The sequence below is a fragment of the Dermacentor albipictus genome, chromosome 6 (assembly GCF_038994185.2).
Source record: "Dermacentor albipictus isolate Rhodes 1998 colony chromosome 6, USDA_Dalb.pri_finalv2, whole genome shotgun sequence".
NCBI classification, from domain to species: domain Eukaryota; kingdom Metazoa; phylum Arthropoda; class Arachnida; order Ixodida; family Ixodidae; genus Dermacentor; species Dermacentor albipictus.
In genome coordinates, this window is record NC_091826.1 from 56,323,230 (window position 1) to 56,343,775 (window position 20,546).

The 20,546-nt window shown below is 44.0% G+C and overlaps 1 protein-coding gene across 1 annotated transcript; it reads right to left on the reverse strand.

Annotated features, from left to right (window-relative positions):
* Positions 1-7,615: 7,615 nt before the first annotated feature.
* Positions 7,616-9,002, reverse strand: LOC135907829 (uncharacterized). Its single transcript, XM_065439588.1, has 3 exons — positions 8,945-9,002; positions 8,815-8,876; positions 7,616-8,645 (listed from the first exon to the last, which is right to left on the reverse strand). The coding sequence occupies exon 3, from the start codon at positions 8,474-8,476 to the stop codon at positions 7,691-7,693; it is 786 nt and encodes a 261-aa protein (XP_065295660.1). The 5' UTR covers positions 8,477-8,645; positions 8,815-8,876; positions 8,945-9,002; the 3' UTR covers positions 7,616-7,690.
* Positions 9,003-20,546: the final 11,544 nt, after the last annotated feature.

Below are 20,546 nucleotides of genomic sequence, written 5' to 3' on the forward strand. Positions count from 1 at the left end.
AAAACTTTCGGGAGTCATATAAGGTAAAAAATCGAGGTTGTAAACAAACCCGTCATCCACAGCACAATCGAACGTGCCAGCGGGTCACTAACTGGTCGAAGTCGGCGGCTTTCCTTTGATGTTCCAGATGCCCGAAGTAATAAGAAAAAAAAGTACATGTATGAAAAGAATTCGAAACAATCAACTTTAACTGGTGCCGGGAATACGAAGCTACACTTCTTTTCTTATCGATTTTCTCGATCGACAAAGCCGGACGATGCCACATAAAGATTTCACGTGGGACGCATTTCCAACGTTCTATCTATCACAGCAGCGAGTCGTGGGCCGTTGGCAGCTGATTATATTTAGGAATGAAAAACTGGCAAAACGAAAGCACTACACGATAGGACGTATACATCACGGGCTCTATGGTCACAAAAAAAGAAAACACACAAATATATTTGCTCGATGTCCCAGCTACCACTGAAGAAGGCGAAGAAAGGAAAAACTTTGCCATGTATAAAACCAACTGGATGTTGTTAGAGACGTCCAGCAGATCAAAGGCTCCAATATTGCTTTCAGTTCTCAATATTTACAGTTTCCACTGAATAATGGACTATCTATTTATTTAGTCAATTTAGGCCCACATTTCAATTCAATGCTTCTGAAGCAGATTTGAAAACATAACTTTCAGTTGTTTGCGACACGCCGCCTTTTACCTAGATCTTGCTTGCCTAAACGTGCCGCAATGTATTTAAAATCTTCGGCTGCTGCCAGTAGCAACAACCGCTGCCATATTTTTTTTGAAAGAAGTAAAGTAGTCACATTTACATACATATATACATGCATATACAAAGAAAACGTACTTTCACTTGTACATTTGACTCGACCTTGTATTGACCTTTTTACTTGTGACTGCATGGTGCAATTCATGTCCACTGCGGTTTTTTTTTTTCGCCCCACTTCCTTTTCGCATCCTTCATTGACTGAAACAAAAATTTCTGTATCTATCCAGCCAGGAGCTATTACTAATACTTTTCTGTCATATGCGTCACATAAAACATAAGAAAGATCACCTGAACTCGTGGTTACACCAAAAAAAGTACAGACCCGAATAACTCAGTAGCGTCATTCCTTACGATGGTAAATGTGACATCGCCTGCGCGGACAGCGATATGGTGTCTTTATGACGCGGAATGGTGGTAGGTCTGTTTGCCAGCTAACCAGCTAACCATTAGCCAGCTATGGGCCCCATCACTCGAAATGGAGATATAGTATCTTATTTGTTTTTAGCTCGAACACAATTTTTTTTATTGCCTGTGGCAGATAGCACTGTTTCCGCTTTGGAGTTCCAACCTGGAAGAGGTAGAAATTATCTGAATAAGGAATTTGAATGTCCAGGTAGTAGAACGGAAATTTTCAGCAGCACACTTACTTGCTACTCACTTTACTGCACACGTTTAAATTAGGGAGACTGATGACCGGCCGTAGTAAAGACACGTCTGCTTAAAAGTATACTCGTAGGGCTCACATCGTGCGCACGAGATATTCCAACTTAGTTTCCCACGCAGTAATTTGGTGTTTCAGTTGAAATTTTGCGAATTGCGTGTGTAAAGCAGTTCGCTACGATTATAGCTGGAAGGACAATTTACTATATCTAGCCGATTTTCAGCACGGATATTTCAAAGGCGCTGCTGCCTTACGATTCTTGCTGAGAAGACATTACTACTGTTCTGATCCTTTATTTCTTTTTTGTTTTCGCAAATAGAACTTGCGTCCTAAAGTAAATCGTTCAGAAAACGTTATTTTCTGAGTTTCTTTCACAAACCACCTTGACATTGCATTATGCTGGGCCAAAAATTCCCGCTCCTCCAGGTATTTCACCGCAAGTGTTGGCATCATGCTGTACTCTATAAAACCTTTTAAAAATTACGTTGAAGTTAAATAGAAAAAAAGAAACCATTTGATATATTTAACAGCGTGGCATATTGTATACAACTCGTAGGAATTGTAACAGACGGCAGTGATAGGAAGACCTGCTTCGTCATCATCAGCACCCGCAGCTCATTTTTATGGCCACTGCAGGATTGACTATCCCAGTGATCTCCAATTACCTCTGTCTTTCGCTAGCTGATTCAAACTTGCGCCTGCTAGTTTCCTAAGTTAATTACCCCATCTCATTTTCTGACGTCCTCGGCAGCGCTTCCCTTGGCAACCATTCTGTACTCTAATGGACCATCTATTATCCCCGCTACGCATTACACTGCCTGCCCAGCTTCATTTTAATGGCGAAGCTGTCAAGGGCCACAATGGTGTCCGCGTGTAGAAAAAAATCCCGAAGATAGTGCAACGCCAGGCCAACCCGCAGTAGAGGTGCAGTTTGCCATTAAGGGTCCCACACACACGCCTTCACTGGCCATCCTTCTTCACAGAGTAGAAGAGCACTGAGTTTTTTCTCGAAACGTCAGCTAGAGTATCGGCTATCGGCATCTGCTATTATATCCCCACCACCCACTTCAAGGCTTTTAACGTTACACCTAAACTCTTTTCGTTCCATAGCTCCTTGCGCGATTCTTGACTCGATCTCGAACTTGTTTGTCAGTACTTACGAGTACTTATGTATTGCTAAACGAACTTTGACCGGCAGTTATTGTAAGCTTAGCTAAAACGCTTTTACACTCGTAGTAACACGTTTAAATACAATTTCGCGACGTGTTGTTGACTACTAGAATTATTTACTTTGTGATATTCGCAGCCTATAAATTTTAAAAGATGTTCCGGCAAGCCGAAGATGCCGCCCGGGTCCAAGGAACTCGAGCCCCCACCTGAGGCCACCACAGCAAGAACTGCCCGACTACTCTTCAATAAATTTTTTTCTTCTTCCAACACACTTGATGGTAATTTAACTTTATAGGATTACTATCTTTTCTGTATATATGCGGTATCGATATTGTAAACATTTGATATCGCGGATTAGGCCAATCGCGTGGGGCGAAACCGAATGTCCGCTCGTCGAATGCGTACAAGATAGCGGCCTTGGTGTCCATTCCCTGCGGCAAGATACCTGACCCGTGCACAATCGCAAAGCGATACCTAAACAAAAAGTGTTTGTTTGCGATAAAAAGGGCTGTGACGTCATGAAAAAGCTCTGTAGGTAGGCGACCATTCATAATCCAACAAAAAAATAAGAAAAGCTGCAAATGCTGTACTTCACCACTTGAGATCTGAATCATTCTGTTGTTAATCCTACATCCACTCACGCTGCATAGGTTTACCATAGTGCGCATAAAAGATAAGACAAAAGAGGCACAGGGACAAGCACGGCCCTAGCGCAGTGTGTGTCCGTGTGTGCCTTCTGCTGTCCTGCGTTTCATTTGCGCTGCGGCAACCTATTCAAGATGCGTTACTAACAGGACCACATTGCAAACGTCCAAACATGCTGCTACACCGTTTTTATATAAATCGTTATATAAACGTGCGATTAACGCTATTTGCCATAGTCTTCAATTTAGTGTTCCAGACCGTCTCCGCTGCAAACATTGAACGTGTGCAAGGGTCGGCTGTAGTGGGAGGAGAATGTTAAAAGCGTTTGCACTCGCGTTATTCAAGCTCGGCTCCAACGATGGAGATTTCTTTATGAATGTATCACCACTAGAAATTACAGCAGGCTGACTGTGCCTCCTGATCAAGGGAGGTCATAATAGTGTTTTTTTAAGTCTTTACTCAATTTGGCATTCTGCTAGGAGCCGGTGGCCACAAATCCGAAAACACAGAACAGTTCCGTAACCTATTAGACATCGCTGGATGCTTATATTCGATAGCGGCGGTGGAGCGTTCACTGCTCATGATGCAGTTCTACCAAAATCACTGATATTTTATTTATTTATTTATTTATTTATTTATTTATTTATTTATTTATTTATTTATTTATTTATTTATTTATTTATCTATTTATTTATTTATTTATTTTATTGAAAATACCCCCAAAGGCCCTCATTACGAGCACATGGGAGGACGCGGGGGTTGCAGGCATTGGTCCCAGTTTGTACTTATAAGGGGTACTGTTACAAAAGAAGTGCAAAATAATAATAGAGTGAAAAACATAAGTATTATACAAGATGAATCACAAATATTGCAAAGAAAACATCAGTACATATTACGAGAACATAAGGTAACTGTAATGAAAGCCAAACACAGACAGCAAGAGAAAAAAAGAAGAAACACTGTGAAGTCCCAAAATAATAATAATAATAATAATAATAATAAGATTAGGCGACAAGTCGTGGGCTAATTAAATCTTGAAACTAAGTCGGGTGCAGTAGCAATGTCTGGTGGTAAGGCGTTCCATTCGGTTATTGTGCGTGGTAAATATGAATATGCATAATGTGATAACTGGCACTTAAAGCGTTTGACTTTACATGGATGGTCACGACGTGGAAAGCTGAGTTGTGGTGACTGAAAGAAATTATCATGAAGACTGGTGATAAACCTTATGGAAAAGTGATAGCGGGAAATTTTACGGCGGAGTGATAAGTTTTCCAACTCAGCTTTATTATTTAATGAGGTGACGGTGGTGGAACGTGAATAATCAGAAAATATAAATCGCACAGCATCGTTTTGAAAGGCATCAATGTTACTGATGATATAAGTTCGGGATCCCAAATGGCAGAAGCGTATTCTAGTTTGGGATGAATTAATATGGCGTATACAAGTTTTTTTATGTATTCGGGCTTCTTTTAATTTATGTTTAAGAAGTCTGAGAGTACGGTCGGTGGAGGCAACGGCAAGGGTATTATTCCATGATAAGTTTGACTGAAAATTGACGCCAGTTGTACCATTGGTATCAGTAAGTTGTGGCGAGTTCTACATCGTTGTTATCAAGGGAGTAAGTGGTAGGAATTCGTGGCCTATTGCTGAAAGACATTACACCGTGCATATATCGCGTCTTTGTCAGTTTGCAGTAAGTGGCTATTAGTGTTACGTGTTGCACTCTCGTAAACTGCACAATCAACTGCAATAGTCAGATTTTTGACGTCACGCAACTGTCTAATCATTAATACCGATTAGAAAGAGTAAAGATCCAAGTACGCTACCTTGAGGAACTCCAGACGTAACATCAGTAAGACATGAGTTAGAATTGTTAACTGAGGTACACTGAATTCTAACTGAGAGAAAATCGGTGATCCATGTAGCTATATTGGCGTGAACGCTAAGTTGTGAAAGTTTATGTAAGAACCTCTTGTGTGGAACACGATCAAATGCCTCTGAAAAATAGGGTCTGTACCCCCTACAGTCATGTAGGGGGTACAGACCCCGTCAAGCCGAATTCATTTGGCTTTTTGGCTGTACTCCTGTCATCTGTACATGTATAGATGCAAATAAACTTGAATTGAAATTGAATTGAAAAAAATATTGCGTCAGCTTGAACCCAGCGTATATCAGTGTATGTATGTCGTTAATAAATCCGGCAAGTTGGCTGTCGCATGAGTAGCCCTTGAGAAGACTACTCTGATGCTTGAAAATGATGTTACAGTCATCAAGAAAATGGATGACTTTACTGTGTATGATATGTTCAAGTAATTTACAAATAGTGCAGGTTAAGGAGATGGGACGATAATTAAGCAAAGAAGCGTGATCACCTGATTTAAGAATGCGCAATATATTAGCTATGCGCCAGTAATTAGGAATGCAGCCAGTTGATCGTGACTGGGCAAATAGAGCAGTTAACATGGAACGAATACTGTCCGATGCAATCGTTGAGATTTTATTATTGAAGCCTAGACGATCGGCACTAGAGGACATTTCAGGATAGTTTAGTAGAGATAAAACACAAGGCTCACTGATGACTGTCTTGTACATAGCGATTCCCACTATTGCGCTTAATGAAGGCAATGAGTTAACGTTTTCGTGAGTGAAAATTGTTGCAAATGTATCGTTAAGAAGTTCCGTGCAATTTGAATCGGGGATAGGAATACCACTAGAATAAGTAAGACTGATGTCAGCACAACTCCAGCGTTCACCACATGCCATAACTGACGAGTATTATTTTTTTACCGTGGATGATAAGTCATGAGAAAAAAAAGTTATGGCGAATAGGTTTTAGTAATGCCTTATAAGCCTTTTCACATGCTTTGTATTTATAATATGCACTTCCCTTTGGCCTGCCTGTGCGGTCTCTTCTCTTTGTCATTGAGCTGCCGAAGCTTGTTGATAAACCAAGGAGAACTACTTTTGCAGGAAATTGATAACATAAGAATGAACTTCTCGATAAGATGACTTAAGGTGGCTTTAAACAGGACCCAGTTCTGTTCAATAGAGCGCGCATGAGACTTACGCAGAAATCGATCTGAAGAAGCCGTTAATACTGTATTAATTGCGTCAAAATCGGCTTTACCAGCCGCATATTTCCTTTTTGGTAAGTGTCCTTTTGATAACGCAAAAGTTAACGCACCCAGTGATATCATGGTCAGTGATGCCTTCTTCATGAGTTATGTCTGTAAATATATCAAGATTGTTAGGCTAGTATATTGGCGGAAGTTTCAATTCATTACTGCTTACTTCCAGACAGTACCAAGCAGGAGAAGGCTGGCAGTTTCTTTCTTCTTAATTGAAATGGAAATAGTGACGAAACATGCAGTTTCGCCTGAAAGGCGAAGCATCGATTGCGGCAGCAAATTAGTGGACAGCTAGCTATACGAAGTAAGAATAGTAGTTTTATCGCCCGTTTAAAATAATAGATATAGGCATGCTAACTAAATTAACAAGCACGGTGTCACGCGCGCGCCAGCAAACGGACACATCTCACTCGATGACCGCGGCAGCATGCGGCATACGGCGTGCGGCGACGATTTTATCAGACTAGGACTTTATACGTAACCTAACGGCGACGCCGACAGCGATGGTAGAAATGCACCTGGAGTGTCCATTTCATTGTTATCGCAAGAAAAACAGAGATAAATTAAAGGTAGGCTGGTTGTTTGTTGTTCTTCAGTCAACTGGCTCAATCCACTCGGACGGATCGGTCACAGCTTCAACGGACGCTTGCTACTTTCACATCTTCCACCACACAGACGGGACGCCACGTATGACCAAATATTAAAAAATGGAAGTTAGCCCGATGTAGCACCAGGAAATGACTCAAGCCGTAGACGTTTGCGATTAAACAACACGATTTGCACATGTACATGCAGCAAGCACATGATTCTTTATATCAACCTGGCCTCCGCGTGGCTCCCATTCATTTGTTATCATTGGTCCCGCTACACACTTTCAAACAATTTCACGTGACAATTCTAGCTAATCATTCTCACTGAATCGGTGATATAGAGCACTTTATGCATTCGTTTACAAGAAATACCACTTTTCTCAGTTTTATTTAGCAAGTGCATCTTTGACGCCATTGTAAAAGAGCCTACTCTTGTTAAGACATCCGGTAAGTGAACAGGAAAGCAGAGCTTCCCGAAAAGCTTTCTAGCGAGGGTTCGTCTCAAGTAATACCGCGGCTGGTTTGAGCCACCGCGATAGTAGTTTTCGAGCAGCCGCTTGCTCATCTTTTCTCCAACCGGAAAGCTTTCCTGGTTTCGCTCCACATTGATTACGCTGAGAAACGTATTGCACAGCAGCTGCAGCCCATGCACACACGCTTCGAACCTATATTATGGGAACATTACAAAGACGCTGTTTCCCTTCGACTGTTGCAAGTGCATGAATTTCAGCATGTGCTTGCCAACGCCAGACACCACAAACCAAGCGACGCCATTTCTTCCTCATTGTCGTTGCCGTTGTCGTTGTCGTCGTCGCTGTCGTCCTCCTCCCACTCGTCCTCCTCCGACCACTCAGTGTCGGCCTCGCAGCCAGAGTCCTCCTCTTCGTCGGTCCTGGAGGCGCGGCGTTTCATCCGCTTGCGCCTGACGTCGCGCGCAAACCGGCTGAGTCTGCGCTTCTTTCTCGGTCGGAAACCGCCTTCGAGCTGCGACGGGCTGTAGTTTAGCACCTTGGGCCACAAGCTCTCACCCAAGTCGATGTCCGGGCCCAGAAGGAAGAGCGGCTCACCACTGTTCTGGAGTTCCTCCACTGTCGGGCACCACGTGGGAGCGCCACGACACATTGTTGTCCACGAAGTCGGCAAGCAAAATTCTTCTGGCTCTTGGGCTATCGTGAGGCCATCGTCAGGAGCCTCCGATCTCGTAACGCTCTCACTACAGTGCCCCGTTTCACCGACCGCGAAACACTCGTCCTCACAGACTTCCGCGAACAAGCGCGGCTCCATGGTCTTGTGCTCGACTTGTGGCACTGGTAGCTCTACTGGACCATCTGGAGCCCCATGAAGCTCCTCCAGGTGGACGACCTGGTCGGTGAGCTCGTCGTCCAGCGCGTTACTGGGGGCGAGCTCGTCTCCAGGCACTGCTTCGTCCTCTTTTCTGGTGCCTTCATCGTTGCTGGGAGACGCTGATTTCGCGGTCTCCGTCTGCTCGTACAGCAGCGCAGACGGTACCATCTCTGTCCGAGCTGAATGCGCTATGAATGAAATGCGAACCGGGAACACTATTCCTCGCGGGTCTGGTCGCAGCGGTGATGCCGTGGTCCATTCACACAGACGCTGTCGTTCTCGTAGCTGCGCTCAGCGTTCCCATCTTCTGGCGTTTCTTCAGCTTGGTCTTTGTGATCTGCGCAACAGAATGCCAATGCATAACGCCCGAGCAAGTGGTCGGGGCAATTACGAATATATATTAGGCTACCGGAGTGTATTACAGCCTGTTCGGAATGCACAATAATAATAAAGGCAAAGTCTCAGACTGAAGTAATGTGATCATGAATAGAATCACAACTGCCTACCTCGAGCTCCCGCCTTCGTCTTCCTCCTCCTCGCTCGTATTTTTCGGCAGCTTGTGTTTCGTCTGAACAGCATCGAAAAAGAACACCATTGAAAATCGCCCACGGAACGAATGAATAAAACTTCACTCACCTACAGAAGAGAAGGGCGGCATGAAAATTAAGATGTTTGACTTCGTAGGAACCACGGCTATTCCCCACTTTTTCCTTCTTCTTATGGCTCGCAAAACTCGTATGTTTTGGCAGCTGCAGGCCTTCCTTATTTTTCTTTCTGCCTTCAGTAGTGGTTCACGAATTCGTTAAAATGAACACGTCAAACATCAAAATGGGCGAATAGCTTATGCGGATCGCAGATATCGGATTAACGCCGTAACCACTCTTCCGAAGTATACGGCTGGCGTCGACGACGGTGATTGATCATGGAAGCACAAATGATTGTTGACGTGTTTTAGTAGATGGCATGACGGTTTGACGATGATAACGTTGGCGATGCGGTGACGACGGCGGTGTGCCGTTGGTGGAATGAAGACGGCGGAGATGACGTCGCGATGGCATATTGACAACATATGACAACATATGACGGCATATATGACGTCATATGTTGACGTAACATATGACGGCATGTGACAACAGCGAAGGGACAACACCACTAGGATGGTGCGAAAGCGGCTGCGCACCTCACGCTTTCTTGCACGCTCGTTCACTCCCCGGGTGTAAGATACTCGACTGACCATTCTCATTGAATGGTCAGTGGACTCAGGCCCAGCAATGACAGCGGCCAGAATAACAAGGGTGACATTTGTGCGAACGTTCTAAAAAACGGAGCTTTATTTGTCAACCTTCGAAGATTTTACTGACTATACTGCTGCCTCTTTCTCCGCCGCCACGGGGTGATGCTTCCATTTTGCCTAAAATATGGATATATGCTGCAAACTTTGAAGATGAACTTCGCGATGAAAAAAAATAAAAGAAGCGCTTATAGAACGCAAGATGTTCGCTGCTTCTACTGGCTAGAAAGCGCAAGAACATTTTATTATGTACGCAATGGACAAAGTAGCAGTTTTTGTATCCTTAATGGTTCTTAAATGTCCAGATAACTTTACAATCGCTAATACGTTTACTCTTATCCCGATACTTTTCATGGCGATCGTTCCATGCGAGTGGAAGCCGGAAAAATAAAGCACTGCCATTAGCATAGCATGGCTAGTGGTGCCGCTTCCAGCAATTATTTGAAATTGAATGTGAACTTATTTCCAGCAGTTAATAACAAAGGCAGTGGGGTGGGTCACCATTGTTACTTGAATTTAAAAGCGATAAGCTTGATATCATTGTCCCTGCTCAAAAGAATGATAGAAAATCAGGCGGGTTTCCAACTAACGCATTCAACATGGGAAGCGGAGACTGTCCCACTACACTAAATATGACTGCAATATGGCGGCTTTTTCACAAATAATCTGACACGTTGTCGGACACATTCAATAACTTTGGTAACAGTGTGCCTGATTTCGCCTTCTTAGGATGTCTTTCAGTTGTCGTTTAAGGCCAATTGTGCACGGAAATCTACTTTATGGCACTACTACTGCTAAAAACACCTTTAATCGGAAAACTTGACAATGCAAATCGAAGGTAAGTCCGGCATCATAAATCGCGTGAATGCCTTCTTCGAGAAGGAACTGCCTGATTTTTGATGGCCCGTTGGTTCATGATGCATGCTAATTCATGACCACGTCTCCATTTTTTCACATGGGCAAGAAAGTTGGATGTCTTATACTACTTCACCCGAACCTCTTGTTGCTTTAGCACACCACCTATGGTCGTGTTTATTCTTCTTTGTTTAAGACACAGCATTTCACTATAGTTGCACGAATGTAAAATCATTCCACACTTTCCCGAAAGCATGATGATTGTAAGCGTACGACGCCCGTGATTAGGATGTAATGACGAATTTATGTTCTTGTCGTCGTGCCGCTTGTCTGCGATTAGAAGCAGACGAACCCTAAATCAATAGCATGACGTAGTAGCAATCGTTCACGCGTATTGGCTCGTATTGGTCGCCGTGCGTAGATTAGTTCCGCTGGCGCCGCACGCCAGACGAAAATATCTGGTCAGGCCCCATCAGTTAACCACGTGAACCTCTATTTGACGCCGCCACGCCGGCCGCATGGGCATCAGCGCTGGACGAATTTCGTCGCTGTTCGACGGCGATAGGTCGCTGCCATTATTCCTGACATTTTGCAGCTCGCGCAGAGGGCAGCATGCCCCTGACAAATCGCCTTACATGCGGGATAATCATTTTTAAGTTAATAGAATTTTTAATAATTTTAAGTTAACCGGGCCGTTACGACCGCTAGGCTGTTGTAGACGTTAACTGTGCCGGCAACAACTTCGTTTGAAATAGGCGTGCGTGCTCGCATATAAAATTCCTGCTTGCGACCTGCTCCCACCATGGTAGTTTGTTCAGATCGCGTAATTTGTTTCTTCAGTTTTGATCCGATAACGTACAAATGCTTTTCTGAATATTTGCACTACAGAATAAAAAATGTACCCGCGTGCGCGCGTGGACAAAAAAAATATCGCAAGTGGCCGAGTTATTGCTCGCCTGCAGTTTGATTCCCGTCGCAGAAAGAAAACGCGCGGAGCCAGACCATTATTCCACGTTTGGCTTGCCTGTTGTAAAGAGTGTATTTGCTGGAGTGTGTCAGTCGCACTTGCTTTGTGATGACGTAGCGCCGACTTGCATGCACATGAAAGCTCAACGTTACGTGACATCTTGGGCCGGCGGGGATGGTGACGCTGTGTGGTTCCTGCAAGTGGTGTGAGCCTGGAAGACATTGCCAGCAATGGGTTGCTTGTCATTGTCGGCATTTGGGCTCGCCCTAGCTGGCGGCAGAGCTTGCTGTGCTCGCCGTGGGGAAAAGTGGGCCCGACAAATGGTCTCAAACACGGACGCTCCTTTAGCTGCCGAGGGGAACGGAGCTAGCACACAGTCTCATCCCTCTCGTTCAAGTGTCTGTCGAGGTTGTTGCACTACGCAAAAGATCACGTCTTTTCCATGCTCTTCCATGTTATAAATAAAAAGTAATAAACAATTCTACGCCTCTGTTTTCCCTGGTAATGAGGCTGGTTTCCCAGTCTCATTAAAAATTTTTTTGAGAAGGTTACAAAGGTTCACAGAGCGACTCTTGCAATAGACACACGTGGCGTTAGGTGTTATGCACGTCCAATTCGAGTACAAAGACAGTTCATCTTGTAAGCACAGGCGGAGGAATCTTTTTGGTCCGGATGCATTCATAGTGTAGACAAACTAGTGCACATGTGTATCTACACTAAAACATGCTGCAGAACTTGTTTCAGATAGATGGCCATTCTCCATGACTGGCGAATGGGTACATATTCAGAGGCCACATACCCTACGGCCCAAGATTTGAGTAGCACAAGTAAAAGTGATATTGAAATATATGGCTTCTTCGCTATGAGGTACATGTTTAGCTCGAAGTAATAGAAAGATGGTTTTTAAAGTCATGCAATAGCATTCCGGCATTTCTTCCGGTGCATACGTATACTGCTGGTAGACATATTAGTTAGCTCTATTGTTTATTGGCACCCGGCGTGAGCTTGTTATCAAGTATCGACACGCTTGAGGGTGCATTAGACGGTTTTCAGCTTCACCATTCCACGAGACGATATGTACACGCATATCTATTCGCGTTCCTTGCACCTGTCGTTATACAGGTGCATACCATGTTGTATGCTGTGGCCAATGTCTCGTGAAGCGTTGTCATTGCTAGGAAGTGCTTTTCTTTTTGGGATGTTGCATTCTGTGCCAGGGCTTCATCATACGGCACCGTGTACATCAGACGAACCCTGTGTGCGATGTACACACCCGTTCTGAGTCCTCCTAACTAGTCCGAAGTAGGCGGCTCATCGCCGGGACAAACACAGACGGACACAAACGCCCATATGTATGCGCGACGTAACACATCAGAGCTCAAGCGGTAAATGACGCCGAGAGCGCGAATGCAGCTGGAGTGTCCGCATAAAAACTTTTCCAGTAACACATACGTGAGCAACTACGTCGTTGCCCGCCCCTTTACGCCTTCATGGCAGTTGCTGTTAACACATCGTATCATTGGAGCTCAAAGCTTGTGCACTTTGATTAGACGGCGCACCGCAGCACATCACCTTTAATATCCCTACTGGTGACGAGATGGGCATGCATAAGTCTAAGGTAGCGTTACTTGGCTATAGGATAACTCTACGGTTATTTTTTTTCATATTGTTAGAACTGCTTCTCTGTTTTCACTGAGGTTGCGTCATACATGAAAGAAATACGGTCATTTCGCATTTTCTTGGGGGGGTGCTACTTATTGCCCGTGTGAAGTGTAAGTTGCTCGGTCTGGAAGAGCACGGCTAGAAAGTCCTCGTGCTGCTTCTTTTGCCACTTGCCACCTCATTGAGGTTTCTCCGAGCTCCGCCCACCACTCCCAGATGTGCAGGAAACTAGCGCATTTCAATCCTCTCATTGTTGACCTTCTCTAGTAATCTTGTTGCTATCCGTGTCACAAATCCGTAAGTAAAGTTGCGTATGGCTGTTCTAGAGCCGCTGTAAATATGTGTCCACCGATTCGCCCGGATGGCTCAGGCGATTGCTACTTGTTCTGCTACTGTGGGGTCCTTGGTACAGACGGTGATGGCATCCCGTATGTTACCTTGAGTGTCTACAACAGCGGAGGCATGCGCATCCTTATTTTTAACCCAGGCAGCATGAACGAACACCACCTGCTGCTTATGTTGATCTATGTCTTGAAGGAGTGCCTTCGCAATTGCCTTTCGTCTCTCTAGGTTATGTGTCGGGTGCATGTTCCTAGAGAACGGGGTCGTCATTATTGTTTCTCATAGTCCCGCTTGCAATTCTGTTAATAATTCTTCTTCGTTGGTGTGGTTGTTAATTTCTACGCCAATTTCTTCAATTAGCGCCCTCCCAGGTCGTGTCCCCATTAGTCTCTCCTGGTGGGCCACCTGTTGAGCCTCAGCTATCTCTTCAATGTGTTATGCAGCCCTAGGCACGATAGGCTATCATTGGCCGTGCTGGTGGGAAGTCCTAGTGCAGTTTTTATAAGTCGTCTATTTAAAGCGTTTAGCTTGTTCTTATCAGCCTGTGTCCATTGTAGCATGCCTGCCACGTACGAGAAGTGGCAAAAGGCGAATGCGTGTACCAATCTTATGGCACTGTCTTCTCCTAGCCCCTTATGCTTGTTGGTAACTCTACGCAGAAGCCTAATAATGACTTCTTCTGACTTGTTAGACATATGTTGTATCATCCTGCAATTAGATCCCTTCGCTTGCAGGAAAAGTCATAGCACTCTAATAGTCTCCACCTGCCTAATTGGTTCTCCATTCTTGGCGTATATGTTAGTGCGGGGTTCTTCCCCTGGTATATATCCGTTCGGCTTGCGCCCAGGCTTACTGCTCCGTAGTACCAATAGTTCTGATTTTTTAGCAGAGCACTTCAGTCCCATGCCCTCAAGTATTGTTTCCACCACATAAATGCCTTACTGTAGTTTGGTCTCTGTTTGTCCAATATTACCTTCGGCACTCCAGATTGTTACATCATCTGCATATATTGCAATGTGGATACCCTCAATCTGCGCGAGACCTCGAGCTACTTTTGACTTTGCCAAATTAAATAACATGGCAGATAGGACAAACTCTTGTGGTGTTCCACGATTCCCAAGTTCCAGGGTTGTCGATTGAAGTTCGCCTAAACTGAGACCAGCAGAACGGCCACAGCGAAAGGCTTTGACTACATTGTGCAATCGCTTACCCAATCCCATCTCCGTGAGGGTATCCAATATGGCCCTGTGCTTGATGTGATCAAAGGCCTTTTCTACATCTAGGCCTAGGAGAGCTCTCGTATGTAGCGGGCTCGCAAGAATAAGGTAATGTTTGATTAAAAGCATTGCATCTTGAGTCGAACGTCCAGCACGGAAACCGATCAGGTTATATGCAGAAGAACATTTCGGTTTTCTACATACTTAGTCAGTCTATTGAGTACATGCTCCATGGTTTTGCCCAGACATGATGTTAACGATATGGGTCTTAGGTTATCTAGATTGAGTTGCTTGCCTGGTTAGGGAATAAAAATTGTGTTAGCAATTCTCCATTCCTTCTGATAATCAGCGTTTTTCCAGAGTTCGTGGAAATACTTTGTTAAATATTTTATAGAATCATCGTCCATATTTTTCAACAGCCTATTGGAAATGCCATCAGGACCGGCAGCGGATTTAAAGTTGAGGTCGTACAGGGCTGCGCGAACTTCGCTTTCTTTGAAGCTCCCCCCCCCCCCGCCCCCCCGGTTAGACTTAAATTCGCAAATTTGAAAAACGTGACGTAAAATAAATAATTTAAATATCATGATCGTAATTAAGTTAATTATTGAACTGAGTATATTGGTTTCTAATAGAAGTAATGGCTGACTCTTCGAGTAATTTAGAGCAATGATTAGAATTCTGCTACCTGCCACAGGCAATTTTTAAAAATTAGGCACAGCTAAGACAAAAACACGATGTATATACCACAAAAGGTATGCACTTTCCTGGAAAAATTACTATGGCCCAATTGTTTGTGAGGTCTTCAAGCACGGCAGTTAAGCCAACATGGCATCGGTGGGTGTTACGCTAAACCCCAGAGATCAAAATTAATCCTCACGCTAAGGTATGCCTCATAATCAGCGTGGGGCTTCCGCATTTAAAATCCCAGAGTTAACTCTTTTTAAGGTTATGTCCAAGCAGTGGCACCCCAGCGCTGGTCGTCTTTCATGCAGTATAGCCCGTCCTGTCCCGACGGCGCAAACTCTTCCTGCTTTTGTTGGGCTATGCTACTAAGCTACGCTGATTCCCAGCCTTCAGTGCGGAGACGGGTTGCGCAGTAGGCTTCGTCCGTACTCATCTGCTCGCCGTGCCGAAAACTAAGCGGCAATGATGAATAATTTGATTTGCTTTACGCAATGAATTGCTTTGGGCATGCTAAATGAAGTGCGAATTCACAAGTCTATACATAACGTTTTTCGAAAAAAAAGGAAACTGTGGTGGGGTTAGACATTTGTGTAAGCTTGGTGCAAACGAACCAATCGGCTCAGTGCAAAGGCACCAACTAGGTGTTTCCTGCCATGGAGGCCACCCACTCGACCATCGCTATCGACATGGGTACCTGACGAAGCTGAAATACTCCTCGATGTTCGCCACCTCTCCGAAGCATTTGTATTGGCCTTCGGTATCGGAGTGCCCTCGAAAGCGCCTGTATTCCACTCGTAGTTCATGTCGAGCGCCTCGTTCAGTGTAAAGTCATGATAGGTGGACGACAAAATAACTTATTTGACAAAATCGCCAGATGCTTTTTGGAAACCAAACCAGGCCGGGTGATGTGGGAGATAAAAGAAAGCGAACACTTTTACGAAGCAATTTAGGGAGTAAAGCCGATAAAAACACATGTAAATAGCAAAAGCACTCAATTACCTGACAAACGCAAGTGAGCAGAAATATACGCAGATTTGAAGGCTTTTAAGAGGAAGCTTTAGCTCGGGGGCTCTTCTATAAATATAGGTAAAATGAGAGTTGGTTTTTCTCGGCAACCACTGCACCAAATTTGACGAAGTTTCATGCAGTTAAGATAAAACCTAAAACCTAGTGACTGTCGGTTTCCTATTTTTGATTTGGTCAACAATTCTTTATTAAAAGTTGTAAAAAATCGCAACCTTTCAGAAAACGAAACTACCATGTTTACAACTTCGTAACTAAGCAAGGAAAAATAATATCACAAGTCGGTGAGTTGGATCTGATAGTACATATAAAACGCACAAAATTGATATGTTACACGTGCATGTAAAAAATTCAGTAATATGGAAACACAGCTTTTGCAGAACCCTTCCACAAAACGTAAAAAAAATATGTAAAATATAAATTGACATATCGAATTTGTCCGCTTTGAATGGTCTAATGGATGCCGCTTACAGAATTACGATATCTGTTTTTGATGCAGAGCTACTAATTTATAAACTTCGTGCGTATATTTTTTCGAACTTTCGAATATTTAAAAAATGTTTTCGCACTATTCAGCCCACAAATTAAATTTCCGCTTCCAACAGCAACTAGAATTTAACTTTCTCTCTCAAATGCAACAAATTTCATTAAAATTAGTCCACGGATTATCTCAGAAAAGCATTGTTTCATTTTACATGTATTTGAGTAGGCCGCGCGGAGTTGGGCCCGAGTAAAAGTTTCCTCTTAAGAAGGTAAAGTCACCTGTACATAACTTGAAAAGGTAGCAGTGGTTACAACCGGTACGCAGAAATTTGACTTTCGTTTTTTTTTTTGTAGCAATGCTTGTTTTCCGACGATCATTTCAGGTCAACTGCAACATACTCCTATATGTTCACAACGGCCATCCTTTATCTATGGTAATTCATACCCCTCTAATAACAATATTTCAGTTTGTCTGGCTCTTTAAGTAAGTAGGATTCATGTTTTCTGGTGTCTTTTCCGTTTTAATGCATGAGCATTACGAGTGTCAAAGTGGAATAACGTGGCGCATGCGTGTGAGGTGTGTGAAGCCGGTCACGTGGTAGAAGTAGAGAGGAGATGGTAGAGGTCAGAAGCGGGCAGGCACGTACCCAGGATTTTTTTTCGGGGGGGGGGGGGGCCACCACCTCCATCATCATCATCATCATCACCAGCCTGTTTTATGTCCACTGCAGGACGAAGGCCTCTCCCTGCGATCGCCTCCCCCTGCGATCTCCAATTACCTCTGTCCTGCGCCAACCGATTCCATCTAGCGCCCGCGAATTTCCTAATTTAATCGCTCCACCTAGTGTTTTGTCGTCCTCGATTGCGTTTCCCTTCTCTTGGTACCCATTCTGAAACCCTTATGGTCCAACGGTCATCTAACGGGTGCTATACATGACCTGCCCAGCTACATTTTTTCCTCTTGATGTCAATTAGAATATCGTCTATACCCGCTCGCTCTGTGATCCAAACCACTCTCTTTCTCTCTTAACGTTATGCCTAGCAATCTTCGTTCGATCGCTCTTTGCGTGGTCCTTAACTTGTTCTCAAGTCTCTGCCCAATATGCACTGGCAAAATGCACTGGGAAATGCACTGGCAAATGTATTGGCACTGGACATATTGCACTGGAAAAATGCACTGATTGCACACCTTACTTTTCAATAATAATGGTAAGCTTCCAGTCAGGAGCTGGCAATGTCTGCCGTATGCGATCCAACCTATTTTTATTCTTCTGTGAATTTCCTTCTCATGATCAGGGTTCCCTCTGATTAATTGACCTAGGTAAACGTACTCCTTCGCAGTCTCTAGTGGCCGACTGGCCATCCTGATCTCTTGTTCCTTTGTCCGGCTAATTATGATTATCTTCATCTTCTGCATAATAATATTCAACCCCACTCTTACACTCTCTCTGTTAAGGTCTCCAATCATTTGTTGTAACTCGTCTGCATTGTTGTTGAATAGAAAATATCATCGGCAAACCAAAGGTTGCTGAGATATTTGCCGTCGATCTTTACTCCTAAGCCTTCCCAGTTTAATAGCTTGAATTCTTCTAAGCACGTAGAAAATAGCTTTGGAGAAATTGTGTCTCCCTGTCTGACCCCTTTCTCTATAGGTATCTCCCTGCTTTTCTTGTGTAGAATTAAGGTAGCTGTAGATCGATATTCTAACGCGAAAGACGACTCAGTAAGACGAGAAACAATTTACGGATTATATTTACAACGGTTGATGCGCTGACCGGTTAGATTCACAGCGCGAGCCCAGTTCGTTCTTCCTCCTCTTTTCTGGAATGATGGCGCCCACGCGACTCGTTCAAACAAACAAATACCTCACGCATGTAGCAATATTTTCCAAGCTTTTTACGTAAGCGTTCTGTACTCCTTGATTACGTAGTGCCTCTACGATTGCTGGTATCTCTGCTGAATCAAATGCCTTTTCGTAATCTATATAAGCCACATAGAGAGGCTTATTGTACTCTGCAGATTTCGCGATAACCTGATTGATGACATGGATGTGATCCATTGTAAAGTATCTCTTCCTGAAGCCAGCCTGTTCCCTTGGTTGACAAAATCCAGTGTCAACCTTATTCTATTGGAGATTATTTTGGTAAATATTTTATATAATACTGGGAGCAAGTTATTGGTCCCATAATTGTTCAATTCTTTAACGTCTCCTTTTTTTGTGAATTAGTATAATGTCTGCATTCTTCCAGTTTTCTGGGACCCTTGCAGTCGATAGACACTTCGTATAAAGAGCCGCCAGTTTTCCAAGCATTATGTCTCCTCCATCGTTGATTAAATCGGCTGTTATCCCACCTTATCCTCCCGCTCTTCATCGTTTCATCTCTTGCAGGGCCCTTATGACCTCATCGCTAGTTATAGGAGAGTTTCTGTATCCTGTTCATTACTGTTTCTATGTGAACTATCGTGACTCCTCTGGGTACTGTATACAGGTCAGCTTAGAATTTTTCCGCTGCTTTTACTGCATCTTCGAGATTGCTGATGATATTATCCTTCTTATCTTTTAGTGCATACATCATGGTTTGTCCTATGTCCTACTGATTTCAGGCTGCGTTCATTTTTTACGGCTTCTTCAGTTTTTCTCATGTTATAGTTTCGAATATCAGTTATTTTCGCCTTGTTTATCAGTTTTGACAGTTCCGCGAATTGCGTAACGCTGTGCGGCCGCCAGTCCTATACAACCGCGTAGAGCGCAGGACTCTGCGATTCTAGATGTACTGCGCTCACCGCGAAAGGTTAGAAAAACACCCACATAAGCACAGCAAAGAAGTGGCTACGTGAGGCAGTTCGACCGATAACTGTAGAAGCGTCATTCAAAACAATTGTTCTGCACTTCCGGCGGCGTTTTTTCTCTACTTCCTTTTTAAATAAAAAGATGTTGATCCATAAATATTCTCATAAACATCGGTTAACTTTTTTATTATTCGCTTTTGCTTGCAGTTTGGTTGTTGCCTTGGCTCTCCCCCTTAGTAGATCGCTTAATTTCTCAACTCCTTGCGATTTTTGTTTCCAGTTGCCAATTTTGCAGGAAAAGTGCTATACAGTTAGGGAAAAACAGATGAGGTAACGGGGGACAGTCATCTTGCTTATGGGTTTAAGGTTATTGCAGGGTTCCATGATGGACGCTCTTTCACATTATTTTATTTCCCACTTTATCTAACCCATATCGCGTCTGTATGGATCCGGACATCTGCCAACGTCGCGGCAAGCCGTAACTCAAGGAAATAATGAAGCAAAGGCATAAGTTAAACGAAATTGGCGTTTTCTCCGGCCGCAACTCGTTCCATGAGAGCACAGGCCAGCTGAGTAACAGCCGCATCCCTCTCCTGGTCCCAGGATCAGCCTAAACAAAGAAGGTTGAACTAACAAAAGCAACAGCTATGCGCGTGACGGTTGAATAGATGGTGACAACTGAACGCATTTCACGTTAATCGCGCGGGTGCGGAATCTACGAGAAAACTGTCCTTCACATTACAAGAGATGGCGATAACTACCGCCATCTAAAAGGAGTGACAAAGGCAGCATAATGCTGGCCGATGATCAGCTGCGAAGTCTCAACATTGATCTGGCGGCGCTTTAGGAATGTGTGAGGAGTGGTGGCGTGGGTGGGGAGGGGGGGGGGGGTATGCCACTTTATTTCGGGGGGGGGGCCCGGGC

Coding starts and splice junctions, on each gene's coding strand:
- LOC135907829 (XM_065439588.1), bottom strand. CDS start 8,476: ATGGTACCGTCTGCGCTGCTGTACGAGCAGACGGAGACCGCGAAATCA.